At 41.4% G+C, this 16,302-nt stretch overlaps 1 protein-coding gene across 1 annotated transcript; it reads left to right on the top strand.

Annotated features, from left to right (window-relative positions):
* Positions 1-268: 268 nt before the first annotated feature.
* dbt (dihydrolipoamide branched chain transacylase E2) lies at positions 269-14,339 on the top strand. Its single transcript, XM_042416197.1, has 11 exons — positions 269-344; positions 3,625-3,757; positions 4,707-4,782; positions 5,686-5,867; positions 6,075-6,202; positions 7,677-7,929; positions 8,129-8,295; positions 8,387-8,464; positions 10,288-10,479; positions 10,561-10,632; positions 11,994-14,339. Exons 1-11 carry the CDS (start codon positions 300-302, stop codon positions 12,159-12,161), a joined length of 1,494 nt encoding a protein of 497 aa, XP_042272131.1. The 5' UTR covers positions 269-299; the 3' UTR covers positions 12,162-14,339.
* Positions 14,340-16,302: the final 1,963 nt, after the last annotated feature.

Raw genomic sequence — 16,302 nt, 5'->3', positions numbered from 1 at the left:
GACAGGATGCAGAAGTGATGCTTGTGAATGTCGTCCTGAGTTCCAATAATATCATATCAATATATCAATAATAAACACATCCTCTGAACTGTGTGCAACCATGTGGTCGACAAGGTAAACGCTGCATTGATGAGCTGCTGATGAAATGTTTGTGGTTGTTGCATCTCTGGCCGCCGGGCGGCAGCACCGCGTCGCTGACGCGTCCTGTCTGCCGGGTTTAAAGCAGAAAAAGACGCTGCGTGCTGATTGGCTACTGAGAGGGGCGTGCTGTGACGTCGGAGCGGCAGCAGAGAGGAAAGATGGCGGCGGTGACCAGAGGCTCGTTCAGTGTGTTCAGACGGCTGGTGAGAAAACTGCGGCTAAAACATTTCATTTTGTCTGTTTGTTTGTTTATTTGTTTGTTTCTGCTGCTAACGTGGAGCTGCTGCAGAGTGACGTCATCACTTCGTCCCCCTGGGCAGCTCGTAACTTAGCATGTTAGCTTCTGTTAGCATCCTGCTGGGTCACAGAGCTAACAGTTAACAGCTAACTGACAGTCCAGTTTATAGTAGTAATAATAATAATATTAATAATGATAATAACAGCAATAATAATGTGTCTTAATATAGAGTTGGAAGCATCAGTCTGAACTGTTATCGGATCAATATTCTGCTGCTGATGAAGCTTCATATTGTAACATTACTTTGAGACAGAAAAACTTTTAAAAACATTTTCTGATAAATAAACTTTCTACAGCTGCACTGATTAATCAATTAATCAATTAATCGATTAGTTCACAACTATTAAATAAATTTGCCAACTTTTTTTGATAATTGATCATCTGTTTCGAGTCATTTTCTAAAAAGAAAAAGTCCAAATTCTCTGATTCCAGCTTCTTAAATGTGAATATTTTCTGGTTTCTTGAGTCTCTGACAGTAAACTGAGGATCTTTGAGTTATGGACAAAACAAGACTTTTGAGGATCATCTTGGACTTTGAATCTCTGATCCACAGTTTTCACCATTTACTGACATTTTATGGACCAAATGATTAATTTATTAATCAACAGATCAAAGGAGGTTCCCAGTCTTTCCAGTGTTTCCAGTTAAACCAGCAGTCAGGTGTCCATATGAACAGTGAAAGAGGTTTTCCTCGCTGTAATCATTCCTCCTGTTCATACTGGATATTAAAAGATCCTTCAAATGTGCTTTAATGTAAATGTTTGAAAAACTCACAAGTTGATTTAACATCACTTCCTGTTCTGAAGATTTTTCCAGAATCTTTAATGACTCTCCTAAACATCTGGATTAAAATATGTTCTGTCTGCTGCTTTAATAGTAGTAATAATAATAATAATAATAATAATAATAATAATAATAATAATAAAAAATAATAAAATAAATAAATAATACATTTTTGATCTATAATCAATCAATCAATTAGTTGTTTGGTCCATAAAATGTCAGAAAATGGTGAAAACCGTGGATCAATGTTTCCCAAAGATGACGTCATCAAATGTCTTGTTTTGTCCACAACCCAAAGATCTTCAGTTTACTGTCATAGAGACTAAAGAAACCAGAAAATATTCACATTTAAGAAGAGAATTTTGACTTATTTTTTAAAAAAATGATTCAAAATAGTTAATTTAGAGCTAATAATATTAGTTAAAATATCGTCTAATCAATTTATCAACTAATTATTGCAGCTCTAAAGTTAATTTTATAACATTGATCAAAATCAGCAATTACAAAGTGCTTTACAAGGCTTAAAAGGAACAACTGACAGAATAAAATACTGAATACACACACGACCACATATATAACATTAAAAACGAGTAAATAAATCAATAAAAATGATAAGAAAGCTTTATGATGAAAGTCAGTTTTCAGAAGTGAAGCTGATTTCGCCGGTCGTGTTATTATATTGAAGCTCTGACAGAAACCTGCGTCCTCTCCAGTCCTGCAGCTCACCTCAGGAACAACTTGGAGGTTCCTTATGAGGGCCTCAAAACTAAAATAAAACATTTTTAACCTGTTTCTCTGGTCAAGACTCTGTTTCTTGATCCAAACAAACACGGTGGCTGCTAGTGACACATTTCTCTGCTCAAAACATGAACCAGAATGTTTCGGAAAAGAGTTGAAAATCTGGTTTATGATGCAGCAGACAGAATATTTTTTTTCATGAAGCAGAAACAGACATTTACTGGTTTATTTATTCTGTTTCTCAACTGAGTTTCTTGAAACAAAGAAAAAGGACAAGGGAATAAACTTAAGAATCAAACCAAACAACTTTCAGTCTTCCAGTTTCCGTCTGACTGGATTCATTGTTCAGGTGACGAGAGGCGTTCAATCATAACTCAGTGAATTTTGAACACACATACATGAAACACATATTTTCAAATTCAGTGTGACTCAGACGTCCTGAAGATATGATCTGATGTATAAATAAGCTTCCAAAAATCTACTTAGAAAAAAGACGCTGCCTAAAACTGCAGAACCTGTTTTCTTCAGTATCACAGTAATCAGTGATAGTTTGTCTGTACATCATGTTACACTGCAGACAGCAGCCGCTAAAATGTAAACAAATATAGTGTAAAGAAACAGGGCTCCAGTCGGCTAACTCACCTAATCCATAGCAACGCTAGACTTCCTGTTTACGTCCCCTAAAGCATTATGGGGACTGTAGTTCCAAAACTGAGACTGTCTCGCAGACATGGAACGTGGAAATCCCAGAGGAGCCAACCTGACAGGACGCCATGATGAAGTCAGTTTCTCTGTGGGAGATGTACCTATGTTTACCTGTATGACCTCACCCGACTCCCCAGGAACTACCCAAGACTAGGGCCATCACTTTATCAAAAAGTCAAGTTCAAAAGAATTCAAACGAATAGGTAATTTGTTTGAATTAATTCAAACACAACAGATACCGTAATGTGCCTTAGAAGCACTTGACTGAGACTGGCAGCAGCACATATGGCAGCAACTTCCCTCCGTCACCGGTCAGAGAGAGCGTCTTACCGTTCAGTACAGTCTTTATTTTTCCTGTGTGGTGTTGCACAGCTGCTCTGTGTCAGACCAGCTTGTAGAGTTGATGTTGTGCCGCTTGTCTGACGCCTCCGCTGCCTCACCTGTGTGTAAACCAGTGACTGAGTCCTCAGATGTGTTGTGGTTGTAGAGTAAAGCAGCTGCTTTTTAAAAAATTGGCAAACAGCCTGATCTTTGTTGGTAATTTTACCCCCAAAATCCTTCCACACACTGCTTATCAGATGCTTGGGTATTGTTATAATCCGATCAGCACAGCTTTACTCGCTGCTGTCCTCCATTTTTATTTATCATCTTAGTTTACTGATCAAACTGATGGTTGACTGTCAGTTGTGCTTATAATCTGTGAAGTTTGAATTCAAACAGGTCATTACACTTCTAATATTTTACTTTTTCCCACGTTTTAATGAAATTTCCAATTAATAGTGACAGCCCTACCCAAGACCACAAAACCACAAGACCACAGAAACTGTAATGCACCACAACACCAAGGCAAATTTCTTGTATGTGCAGACCTACTTGGCAGTAAACCTGATTCTGATTCTGAACTACTAACTGAGCGTATCTGTACAGGTGATGATGTGTCTCTTGTTTCTTCCCGTTAGCTGAGTCAGCAGTATCGCCGCAGATGTTTCCGGCTGCAGAGCTTCAGATGTGAGCAAAGTCTCCAGCCAGTCGCCTTCAGATTTGACAGAAACCTGCAGATGTTCAACAGCAGAGCACTGCACACTGCTACAGGTGAGTCCAGAAACCAGAGTCCTGAGACCTGGTCACTCGTACCTGAACCTCTTTATCCTTCAGTTCTTTTAGGGCTTGGCTGTACACCTTATTTTACGGTATACCGGTATTGAGTCACGTGAAGGTCTGCATTTCTGTAATACCTTCGTCAGACAATATTTTGTCATTACACAATTCAATTTACTAAATAAACTGTGCTGTACGACAGAATTGGCGATTTAAACGTAATATATTTCGCAAGAAGGTAACACAATTTGATTAAAAAGTAAAAAAGTTAAATGTACAGCAAGCATACATAGTTCTTTTCTTTGTATTTAACGTGTTATGTTTGCTTAACGGGTGAATATGTGTATAAGGACAGTGAATGCAACTACGTTTACATGAATATTGAATGTTAACTGTTAACTAAATGTCGTTATGTATTTAGGCAAATAGTTATGCCAAAAATCTGTAAATGCTTGGACAAGAAACAATTAGATGGTAGCCATGAAACCATCATGTTGCAGATATATCTAATAAAAATTGTTTTTATATAATCATTTTTGATTGATTATTTTTCTTCAGTATATTTTAGTGGTATTTATTTAAAGCTATAATATGTAACTATTCCGCATTAAAATGTCTAAAAACAACTAGACCTATGTTATATATTTTGTTGAGTTGTGTACTTACATTATCTCAAATGTTTCCAACAATTTTCAAACCCAGAGAAATCTGTAATTTTAATCAAAGTAACGGACCGTTTCATTTGGTCGCCTGTCAATGGCGTCATACCTCCTCTACCAAAGAGTATAGTGCACAAGATAATATGTTGGTGTTATTGTTGGATACAGTTACCATGGCAACCTGCCAGGTCAACCCAGTGGTTTTTGTGGGGCTTCGGTGTGATGATGTAATCACTGATGTAATGATGATAAATCGTTGGTGTTGCTGGTGTTTCGTCCTGCAGTGAGTCGAGGACCCATCGTCCAGTTCAAACTGTCCGACATCGGAGAAGGAATCATGGAGGTGACAGTCAAGGAGTGGTACGTACTACACAGGACCACGATCTACACGTTCGATCCACAAACTACCTAAAACGACCCGAGTCCCCAGAAACTACCCCAGTCCCCAGAAACACCCAGAAACTACCCGAGTCTCCAGAAACTACTCAAAACTACCCGAGTCCCCCTTAATCTACCCAGGTCCCCAGAAACTACCCCAATCCCCAGAAACGACCAGAGTCCCCAGAGACTACCAGAAATTACTTGAGTACCTAGAAACTACGCTAAAACTACCTGAGTCCCACTTAAACTACCCAAGTCCCCATTAAACTACCCGAGTCCCCAGAAACTACCCCAGTCCCCAGAAGCTCCCAGAAACGACCCCAGTCCCCCAGAAATTACCAGGTTCCCCAGAGACTACCAGAAACTACTCGAGTCCCCCATAAATTACCAGTCCCCAGAGACTACCAGAAATTACTTGAGTACCTCGAAACTACGCTAAAACTACCTGAGTCCCACTTAAACTACCCGAGTCCCCAGAAACGACCCCAGTCCCCAGAATGACCCTAGTCCCCCAGAAATTACCAGGGTCCCCAGAGACTACCAGAAACTACTTGAGTCCCAAGAAACTACGCAAAACTACCTGGGTCCCTCAGAAACAACCTGAGTCCCCAGATACTACCCGAAACTACCCGAGTACCCCTTAAACCACCCGAGTCCCTTTGAAACTACTCGAGTCCCTCTGTAACTATCCGAGTCCCCCAGAAACTACCTGGAACTACCTAAGTCCCCAGAAACTACCCGAAATTACCCAAATACCCAGACACGACTGACTGTTCAGTCTCTTCCCAGTCCATCCCCATTATTCCCAATCTGTCCCTATTATTCCCAGTCCATATCCATTCTTTCCAGTCTTGTTCTCTGAATATGTGTTGTGTCTCACAGGTACGTGAAGGAGGGAGATAAAGTTTCTCAGTTCGACAGTATCTGTGAGGTTCAGAGTGACAAGGCATCAGTCACCATCACCAGCCGCTACGACGGCGTCATCCGAAGACTCTACTACGACGTGGATGCCACAGCCTTAGTGGGCAAACCCCTGGTCGACATTGAGACAGAGTCCAGTACAGGTGAGGAGGTTGCAACACAAAACTATGGAACCAGGTTTTCTGTGGGGCGTGTCTGAGGATTTTAGAATAGAAGAGATTTGAGCTCTGACAGTTGCTTTGTCAGCACCTTGCAGTGGTGCTTCATCTATAATCATCTGCGTAACTCTGTCCTGTGATGCAGTTAATCAGCTGCTGTGTTTGACTGATGCGTCTCTGGTTGTGGTTCAGAGGTGATCCAGGAGGAGGATGTGGTTGAGACCCCTGCCATGGCTAGAGAAGAACACACCCACCAGGAGATTAAAGGTCACAAGACCCAGGCCACCCCAGCCGTCAGACGGCTCGCCATGGAGAACAATGTAAGTCTGTCTCCAGTATGTCCAGAGTTCCCAGTGTCCTCAGTCCGTCTTCTGTGTTGGTAGATTATCCAGCAGTCTGTCCCCAGCAGGGTCGGATATTAACATGGGCTTGGGGCAAAATATCCCTAAACAGGAACAGTAACAGGAGCTTTTGAAATGGTAAAATAAACAGTTAAACAAGGATTTAATAAGTTTGGCCAAGTGTGTCCAGATGTTGCCCTTTATCAAGCAGGTAGCTCCTGGTCTGAAAAGTGAAGCTAACTCCATTGGCTGCAAAAAAAGTCTGATTGTATGGAAGTCTATGAGAAAATGACCCTACTTCTCACTTGATTTATTACCTCAGTAAACACTTTCCTAATGAGTTTATGGTCTCAATTGCTAGTTCCAAGTCTTCTTCATTACAGCATGATGTTCATTTTGTAAATTATGGTTCCATTTAAAGTAAAATAGACAATAAAGCAGGGTATGCTTCAGGGCATGGCTACTTTTCTGATTGACAAGTTGCTACCATGGCAACAACGTTGATTACTTAATGTAACCATGGTGCAACCCCTGATTTAGAGTATAGGTGTAGGCGTTGCTACGTCAGTGTTTTCAGTTCATAAAGGTAACTAACATTTTGGTCGCCGAAAAAAGTCTTGTTCAGCATTTGGTTGTACTAAAAGACCCTCTAAGGAGAAGGAAGTTCAGTTTTTCCGTAAGTTCATTTTGTTTTTATAGTTTTAAGCCTGTTTTTCACTATCAAATATTAGCATTAGCATTACCACAGTTAACCATATGCTGTAAATGCATCATGCTAACCAAGCTTGTGGCTAGTGTTAGGGTCAGCTCCACCCTCTCATCCAAATATGGTCACTTCTGGTTCCAAAAATCAAAGATGGTGACAGTCAAATCCAAGATGGCAACGGTCGAATGGCTAAACTCGAGGCTTAAAAACAGCAGTCCACCAACCAACGGGTGACGTCACAGTGACTACCGCCATATTTTTTACAGTCCATGCTCTGTATTCAAAGTGTGACTGGGAAATGTTTTGGACAGCTGGGCTTCCGGATCTGCACATTTTACACATTAAGTGTTCTTGCATTATAAGTTTGGCTGCTCCCTTCACTTTTTTTAATAAGAGTCATTGAATGTTGTTCTACATACAACATTTCATCATTTGAGCAAACTGCCCTGAAAATGATCCAAAATGCCCCCAAAACATATTTCATGAGGGCAAAAAGCCTTCGTAATAAAAAGTTAACTTCCTGCCCTGGTCCTCAGTGTGTCCTCAGTGTTCCTAGTTTAGTCCCAGTCTGTCCTCAATGTCCCCAGTCTGTGCCCACTCTTCCCAACAACATCTGTCTCTCCTCAGCCTCTCTAGTGTCCCTACTCTGCCGCCAGTCTGTTTCCATTATCTTGTCCCTAGTGTTTCCAGTCTGTCCCCTAGTGTAACCTGTTGATGGTGTGACTGGTTTGACCTCTGACCTCTCAGATTAAGCTCAGTGAAGTGGTAGGAACGGGTAAAGACGGACGGATCCTGAAAGAGGACATCCTGAACTTCCTGGCCAAACAGACGGGAGCCATCTTACCTCCAGCCCCCTTCCAGGAGATCCAGACTCCGCCTCCTGCCGCGCCCTCTGCTGCTGCTGCTGCCAGGCCTGTGAGCGCTCCGGCAGCCATCAAACTTCCACCCGCCATGCCCAAACCCGTCTTTACTGGCAAGGACGTCACCGAGCCCCTCAAAGGTCAGAGTTCACATAAAAATCTAATATAGATGCTCGTTTGTGACTTTGATCTTTAGGACCTTTTATATTTATATTCAAAGTAAATTTGAAGAAGTAGAATGTTAGGAAGTGAAATCCAGAGACTGCCGGTGAAGAAATGAAGACATCTGCATGATGAAGTATCAGTGTGATGAACTGTCTGAGTGTTTTCTGTCTGCAGGTTTCCATAAAGCGATGGTGAAGACAATGACGGCGGCCCTGAAGATTCCTCACTTTGGTTACTGTGACGAGGTCGACTTGACCCGCCTGGTGGCTCTGAGAGCCGAACTCAAATCCATCGCTGCAGGTCGAGGGGTCACACTGAGCTACATGCCCTTCTTCATCAAGGTACCACCACAAAGCTTTTGAATAGGAGAGCTTCATGCTGATTGCTTCAATGTTTGGTGCTGATGCTAATGCTGTGCTCTCATTGGCTCAGGCTGCCTCCCTCGGCCTCCTCCACTTTCCGATCCTCAACGCCTCAGTAGACGAAGGCTGCCAAAACATCACCTACAAGGTAACTCCCACAGTGCCTTTCTCATGTTCACAACCAATGCTGACTCCTTCAGTCCACTCAGGTGACATAACAATCCCGACAGTATCTGCGTTACTTTAGACATTTCAGTTTTATCCAATCATTGCAAAGTTAGCAAAAAAATCAGAAGAAAGTGACAAATTTGACCAATCAGTGCTTTTACACCAAGTAAACGCTTTTAATTTTAAGATTATAGCTACAATTCACTGCGTCTTACTGTCAGTGAAGTTATTTTCTTGAGAAAAAGTTTGATAGTGGAGCTTTGAGTAGAAATTATGCAGTACAGTCATGTTTTTATGTTGAAGTTAAATCATCAGAGCTGAGCTGAGCTGCTGTTCCAGTTGCAAATGATCGTACTGCGTCCTCCCGTCCTCAGCAGTTTGTATTCCAAATTGAACTCTCAAGTATGCAAGTCTGAACTTGGCGCTCTTCGTATTGAGAAGGGCCTTCTGTCTGATTTTTAATCAGTTTGATCAGTTGTTGTGATGTCAGTTTTGAGTTGTTGTTAACATGTTGTTTTGTGTGCTGCAGGCATGTTGTCTGTGTTGTCATGTTGATAAAATAGTAATATAATAAACTTATTTTATATAACACTTATCTTAACAAAGTTACAGAATTCTTTAAGGGGATCTATAATTCTCATTTCCAGCTCTGTATTTTTATTCTGGGACTCCACTAGAGCAACTTTGCATGATTCACAGTTAAAACTCCTTATTTATCTTCTACTGGTCCTTTATGCAGCCCCTCAGTTCAGCCTCTGTCTGAAACAGGCCGTTTTAGCTCCTGTCTCTCTAAGGCCCGCCCTCCTGATGAGCCCACTCTGTTCTGATTGGTCAGTTTCAGGAAGCCTGCAGAGAGACAGCCATATCAGTTGTGTAAAGTTACCGCCGATGCAAACCCAACATTTGCTGCTTTACTGCTTCATATTAAAAGATTTTAAATGACTAAATAATTGGAGACTTTTATTGTGAAGAATTTACAGGAAGTGAAACATGAGTAAAGTGAAACAATGAATTAACGGAGCTTCGTTAGAGGCACTAAAAACTGGTCGAAACAACAGGTGGAGGTATTTGTAGCTGTTTGTTGAGCAGATCAGTCAGAAATAATGCAGTACAAGCAGAAACAGCCACAGTGATGATGATGATGATGATGATGATGATGATGAAGGGCTGTAGACAATCAGGAAACCTCCAACAGGTAAACTACCTATTTTATTTTGCTGCCGTGTAATGGAGTCATGGTTCGGAGTGGAGCAGACGACCATATAAAGAAATCCGTAACCAGCCGACGTCGACTCTGCCAGAAGCATAAAAAACTGTTGGAAACCGTTCAGATCAGAGCTGCTGCTCTCTGCTCACAGGGATTACTGCTACATACGTTACCTCATTATTTAACACGTCAACCACAATTACCATGAACACCTGACACTGTGACATTATATATATATGACTAAAAATAAGGAAAAGCGTCATAGGTCCCCTTTAACAAAAAAGAAGAAAGAATGAACAAACAGCATTTAAAAACAAATGCAGAGATTGTAAAAGACCAGGGAATAAAATAAAATTACATAAAAATATAAACTTTCAAGAGTGGGATGATAAAACAGCAACACATCAAACATTCATGAACACTTTCTGATAAAAGAATGTTCTAAGAAAAGATTTAAAAGATGCTAAAGAAGTCGCCTGTATGATGCCAACAAAGTGTTCTGCAGTCTGGAGCCTCTTGATAGCATGTTGATGTTGTTGTTGTTGATGTTGATGTTGATGTTGTTGTTGTTGTTGACGGCATGTTTTGTACTGTAGGCATCTCATAACATCGGGCTGGCGATGGACACCGCCCAGGGTCTCCTGGTTCCCAACGTGAAGAACGTGCAGCTGCTCAGCGTGTTTGAGATCGCTCAGGAGCTGAACCGTCTGCAGGCACTTGGAGCCGCCGGTCAGCTGGGAACCGCCGACCTGAGCGGAGGAACCTTCAGCCTGTCCAACATCGGATCAGTGAGTCCAGAACCACAACCACAACCTGAACCCGCTGCAGAGCCGGGCTCACATTAACCTGCTCTGTTTGTGTTTGAACAGATTGGAGGGACGTATGCTAAGCCGGTCATTCTTCCTCCTGAGGTCGCCATCGGAGCGCTGGGAAAAATCCAGGTGGGTTCCAGACTTTTCCAGGAAACTGGAATTCGTCAGTCTTTCAGTGTACAACACAAATATTCATCAGATGTGTTTATTCTGTGTCTGTTTGATCTCATTTCATCTTATTGTAACTTCATCCTCACATTCATTCTCTTAAAATCAAACAGTAACGAGTTCAATAAATTCGTGTCTCAATACGCAACACTTAACTATCTCACCTCAACACATGATCTTCATCAGCACAGTTTGCTCAGGTGTCATGAAAATGTGAATGATCGAGTCCTACAGACCTGACTTTCTTACACTCAGTGAGTTAAATGTATATTTATGCTGATGACAGTCAGATTTATATTCCTGTTCTGTCAGGAGACTCCGATCATCTCCTCGACCTGAAAGAGTCAGATCTGTTCTGTCTGAGAGCTAATCAAACTAAACACGTTTAAAGTTCTCCACTCGTTTAGCTTTGTTGAGGAGGATAAAAAAACAGTTGACATAAGAATCTGGATTCTTCTGTGGTTCTGAATTGAATCACAAATGTCAAAAACAGATTTTTGTAATGATCGTAGTTAATAACAAAAAGGAAGAAACTGAACTGTGAAGGCAGTGCAGCATCCAGGTTTCCTGTATAAAGAGACCTGGAAACAGTGTTGGAGGGTTTCATTCCTATGAAAGTTGCTCAGTGATGTATGAAGCCAAAAACAGTTCGACTTCCAAGTATAAAATTACCCAGATCTTCTGCGATCGTTGGGCCCATCGAGCAGGTGCATCTGAGACTTCCACCGGCCGAGACGGCTAACTTCCTGTTTAGCTCTCCGCTAACTTGAATGGGGATAAAATAATTCAATTGTGCAGCTCTTATAGACTTTCTAAATGTTATCAGACCGAATGGATTCTGATAGTGAAACTAGTCATTTGGCGAGTTGTGATGTGCAGAAAAATGTATCCACTGATTTATAAACGTCTCTTTCACAATGTGAGACTATGGGACGGACCAGAAGTTCGGCTTGGTTTGGCCACTGTGTCAAATTGGCTTCAAAGCCCAGCGCACTTCCTGGGGTCTTGGTCCAAACCTGGTGCCTACGTTACCCACAATGCACCTGGAGATTGGGATGTGCTGTGCTAGTAGCGGCTAATGTAGCCTGGAGCTGCTAGCCTCCAGCAGAGATGAGGAGCTACAGAGGTCACGTCTTTCTAACTCCTCACCTTCAGATCGTTTTACTTCTCAAGCTTGTAGCCTTCAGCCCCAACCGACGCTGTGACATCATCAGTGACATCATCAGCTTTATACAACTCTTTACTCAGAGAACACCTGTAAACACACTGAGGTAGAAAATACCTTTAAGTAAACTTTACTTCCTGTTTTTATTTCCTGTCAGATTCTGCCGCGGTTCGATGCCAAGGGTCAGGTGGTCCGAGCTCACATCATGAACGTCAGCTGGTCGGCGGATCACCGCATCATTGACGGCGCCACCATGTGCCGCTTCTCCAACCTGTGGAGGGAGTACCTGGAGAACCCGGCGAGCATGGTGCTGGACCTGAAATAAACACAGAGAGAAATGTTTCCCATCAGCCCCGGGGAGACGCCACACTAACAGACTGCTCCTCCTCACGCTGCCTTCGCTTCATCTTTCTGTTGGAGGCCTTCACATGCACTCGCCATCGTTTCCTTGTTGCCTTTGAGCAAGGTGCCGGGAGGAGGGGTGTCTGTCAATCATGTTGTCTCCATGACGACCAATCACACACACACACACACACACACACACACACACACACACACACAGAGTGGAGGTTAGAGGTAGTTCAATATTTACTGGATCACACTGACAGTTTAATGTTTTAGCTGATTGATTACAGATCAGACTGTTTATACTTTCCATCTTTCAGTCATGAAGGGAAACAAACGGCTGCCTGGAAGGAAGCAGATCAGTCTAATCTCTGAGCTTTAAACGTGATTCATGACGTCTGTTGAGTAGCTGTTCTGGAGCTTTTGGATCATACCTCATGATCTTCAGCAGCAGCACTTTAAAGTTCTCCAGAACTGCTACTCAACAGACGTCGTGGTGAGATTTATTGTCTAAAAACTGACGGATGAAAGCAGCAGGAAGATATAATATAATATATAGAATCTGTAAGCAAAATGATTTAAAATTTGCAAACTTGAAAAGGATTTTAACATGTCTGAGTATCAGGATGTTTGACAGTTTATTCCAAACCTTTAAATTCCCATTAAAGTTCAACTTATACAGAATTCTACTTGAATTCATTATATGTGAGATAAATTTAGTCTCCTGCCTCCGTCTGGATGGTCCTAAAACTGCTGATTACTGCTTCTTCTATATCAGTTTGTCTGTTTCTTGGATTAAATCTGCTTCTTAATTCCAGTAATTGCGGCCAGTGTTTGTGGTCAGCTGATTAAAAACAGCTTCATGAAGAATCTGCATTAATTAAAATAACAACCACTAAAACTGAAACAGAGCCACAAAATAAGCTCCGAATGTCCGACGCACTTTACGTCATTTTATCGCCACAGATTCATGAATAGATTTTCTTTTTATCTAACCACCGGAACCAGCTGACCCGGGCCAGTTTATAATGCAACCAGCGTCTGAACACAACAGTCTTTTTCTGAGGAAACTAGCAGCGTCTTTCTGAACGAGCTGCAGGTGAACACAGACAGGAAAGTAGACGTCAGTTTGTCTGTAGACTGAAACATTAAAAACACCAGTACGGTCCTTTTTAAAGTGTGTTTTCACATCAGAAAAAATGAAACAATTCTCAATATTTAGAATTTAGACACTAAACTCTCCACATATCCATGTACTGTATACCTGCATGTCATGTGACCAACATGTAAAATCAGAAGACTGGAACTGACTCGTATTTATCAAACATCTGTCGGACATAACGGTTAAACCAGAACTAAACTTCCTGCTGCTTTTTATCAAACTGAAACATGAGATATCAATGATGTCAAAACCAGTGTGACGAGCTGTCATTAATATTATAATGTGTTTAATTGATTAGCTGGGGAATGATCCGCTGGAGCTTTGAGGTGAGATTATCAGTTAATTCCTTGTTTTCAGTTGAGAATGAAGGGAAAGAACGAGATGTCTGTGGAGTGTTTGATCCAACAGGAAGTTTGTATTTGTTGGTATCTGATGACGTGAAGCAGCTGAATCCTGCAGGAGAAGATCAGACACTTAATGAAACTCTGTTGAACATCGGGACCAAATATGATGTGAAACAGAGTTTTTCCTCTGAGATGTTTGATAAATACGAGTCCTGCTGTGATCAGCAGGGAGAGCTGTGCAGTTTGTCTCCGGACACCAGAAATCAGCAGACAAAACGACAAAACACAGCGAAGAACCAGATTAACTCGATGTTAACTTCCTGTTTTGAACTCAACAGCAGTGCTTCCCAACCTGAGGAGATGCTTTGATCTAATCTAATCTCCTCAGGCTTCTAAACGTCAAAAATATCAAAAATAGATAATCGGCCTTTTAACTGATCACATAGAAGCTGTGTGGAGAGATTTGCGTGTTTAAGGGGTCACAGGATAAAAAGTTTGTGAACTTGCTGCTGTAGCGGATCAGTCAGATCTATCTCATGTCCTTCACAACCTTCATGATAAACATCATCAAGCCAAAACTGAAACTGACAAATCATTTGATGCTGTTACAACATGGTGTTGATGTTTATTAAAGACTGTTACAGACACATGAGCCCTCCTTCTCCTCATCATCTGTAGATAACTCATGTTTTTAATAACAGTCAGGAACGACTCTGTGATGAAATTATGACGCGTTTAAAGTTCACTTTTCAACCTGCAGAGGACAGAAAGACTAAAAACGAGCTGATACACTCACAGTACTGCAGGAAACGATGAACTCTGGACACAAACTCACCACAAGGTCCGTTCAGCTGTTGTAACCGGAGCTTTTGATCATATCACATGATCTTCTTAGCAGATGAATTTACCCTAGTGTCATAGAACTGTAGCTGTTCAAAGTGTTTTGAGCACTTTAAAGCATAACTGGTAATTTTCTTTATTTTTCTTCATGTTTGGATCCAAACCATCAATGAACTGATCTACTAAAAAGTATTGTGTGTGTATCAAAGCCTGATATATCTGATTCCTCCGTTGTTGTCCAGAAACTATTAAAAACACGTCAGTGAGCCACACCGCTGCACTGGGTGACATGTTCCTTCATCATGTTAGTTTGTTTAGAAACGGCTCCAAAGACTTAAGTAGTTTTAAGTTAGTAACCTGCGAACGTGCCTGTGCAGAGATGCGGTTCTGTTTACAGCTTCACTAGCTTCTTGTGCTACAGATCACAACATCTGGACTTTGTGCTACATTATAAATTTCTCAAAAAACTTCAGTACAGCGGTCCAGGCGTTGTGATATGTACGCATCAACCATGTTCCTGCACATGCTCAGTGGCGTCTGCCTTACACAGAACTGCTCTCTGGAGTCTGAAAACGTGATGCTGTTATTAGTCTTTGGGTTCAGGTTGTATGTTGTACTTTTCCTGCCACAGAAAAGGAATAAATGTTTGGGTTATTAGCACGACGTCGCCTCTCTGTCGTCTCTTATCAGACTTGATAACTCTACCTGCAGCTCTGTGAGGCACAAACTGAGGCTGCAGTTACAGCCGTGTTGTGATATTTGTACTTGGCGGCATTTCTGGGGCTGAAGGTCCGCCGGTCTGTTCGCTTTATGAGATGACAATTGCACGTCTTGATTGAAAAAGAAATTGGAATTTGGATTTATCTCCCTGGGCCCAAGTAGAGTGTAGAGAGAACTCTAAAGAGGTAAACTTGGTGTTCTGGCAGTCGCTGTGTATGTGGAGTTTTTCTGCTCTGATCCCGCTGGTGCTCAGATGTAGATTACTGTAGCGTTAACCTTGAAATATGTGATTTCTGACCATCGGGGGCAGAAAACCATCAAACAGCTGACAGACACACGATTAGATAATTAATTACTTGATTGACAGAAAGTAAACTGGTAACAACTTTGATAAACAATTAATTGTAATTTTTAAGCTAAAGCAGCGGAGAAACTAAACAGTGAATCTGTTAATTGAGGAAATTATTACCAAAATAATTAATAATAAATAATAATCATCTTTCTTCAGCAGTTTGTGGTTTATCTCCAGATGAAAAGATATTAGATGTGAAGGTGACTGTGATAAGCTTCTTCCTCCTTACTGTGTTCCTCAGCAGCAGCCTGATGTTTCAGTTATCTCTCCTGGGCTTCTTCAGTGTCCTGGTGGCTGCTGGGTAAAGAGCACACGGTGTCGGTTCTATGTTACGTGTTTGTCTGTCTCACATGTTTGAACAAAACTTTTCCTGCTTTTGTGTTTTTTGTTTTTAGCAACAGACTCAATGTAAACGTGTAAAAACAGTGTGTTGGGTTTTTGTATTTTGGGGAATGTGTAGATCAGTTTTCAGGCTCCTGCCGTCTGAAATGATTCAACTCATAAACGTATGAACTGTTTGAACCCTGGTGAATAACTTTGAATAAAGTTGAAGTGCACAAACCTTAATAACAGTTTACAAATTATTGTTTTCTCAGTTTGAAGACAGCTGGTGAGATCATTTTACCCCCCCCCCCCCCTTCAAAAAAACCCAAAAGACATAAATGAAATATATCCAGTGCCAGTCAAAGGTTTGGACAGACCT

This window comes from Thunnus maccoyii, chromosome 7, assembly GCF_910596095.1.
Source record: "Thunnus maccoyii chromosome 7, fThuMac1.1, whole genome shotgun sequence".
NCBI lineage: Eukaryota > Metazoa > Chordata > Actinopteri > Scombriformes > Scombridae > Thunnus > Thunnus maccoyii.
Note: the sequence above shows the minus strand (reverse complement) of the source record. Positions and strands in the feature narration are given on the sequence as shown.

Coding starts and splice junctions, on each gene's coding strand:
- dbt (XM_042416197.1), top strand. CDS start 300: ATGGCGGCGGTGACCAGAGGCTCGTTCAGTGTGTTCAGACGGCTG. Junction 3,758..4,706: donor AGCACTGCACACTGCTACAG/GTGAGTCCAGAA, acceptor TTCGTCCTGCAG/TGAGTCGAGGACCCATCGTC. Junction 5,868..6,074: donor TGAGACAGAGTCCAGTACAG/GTGAGGAGGTTG, acceptor GTTGTGGTTCAG/AGGTGATCCAGGAGGAGGAT.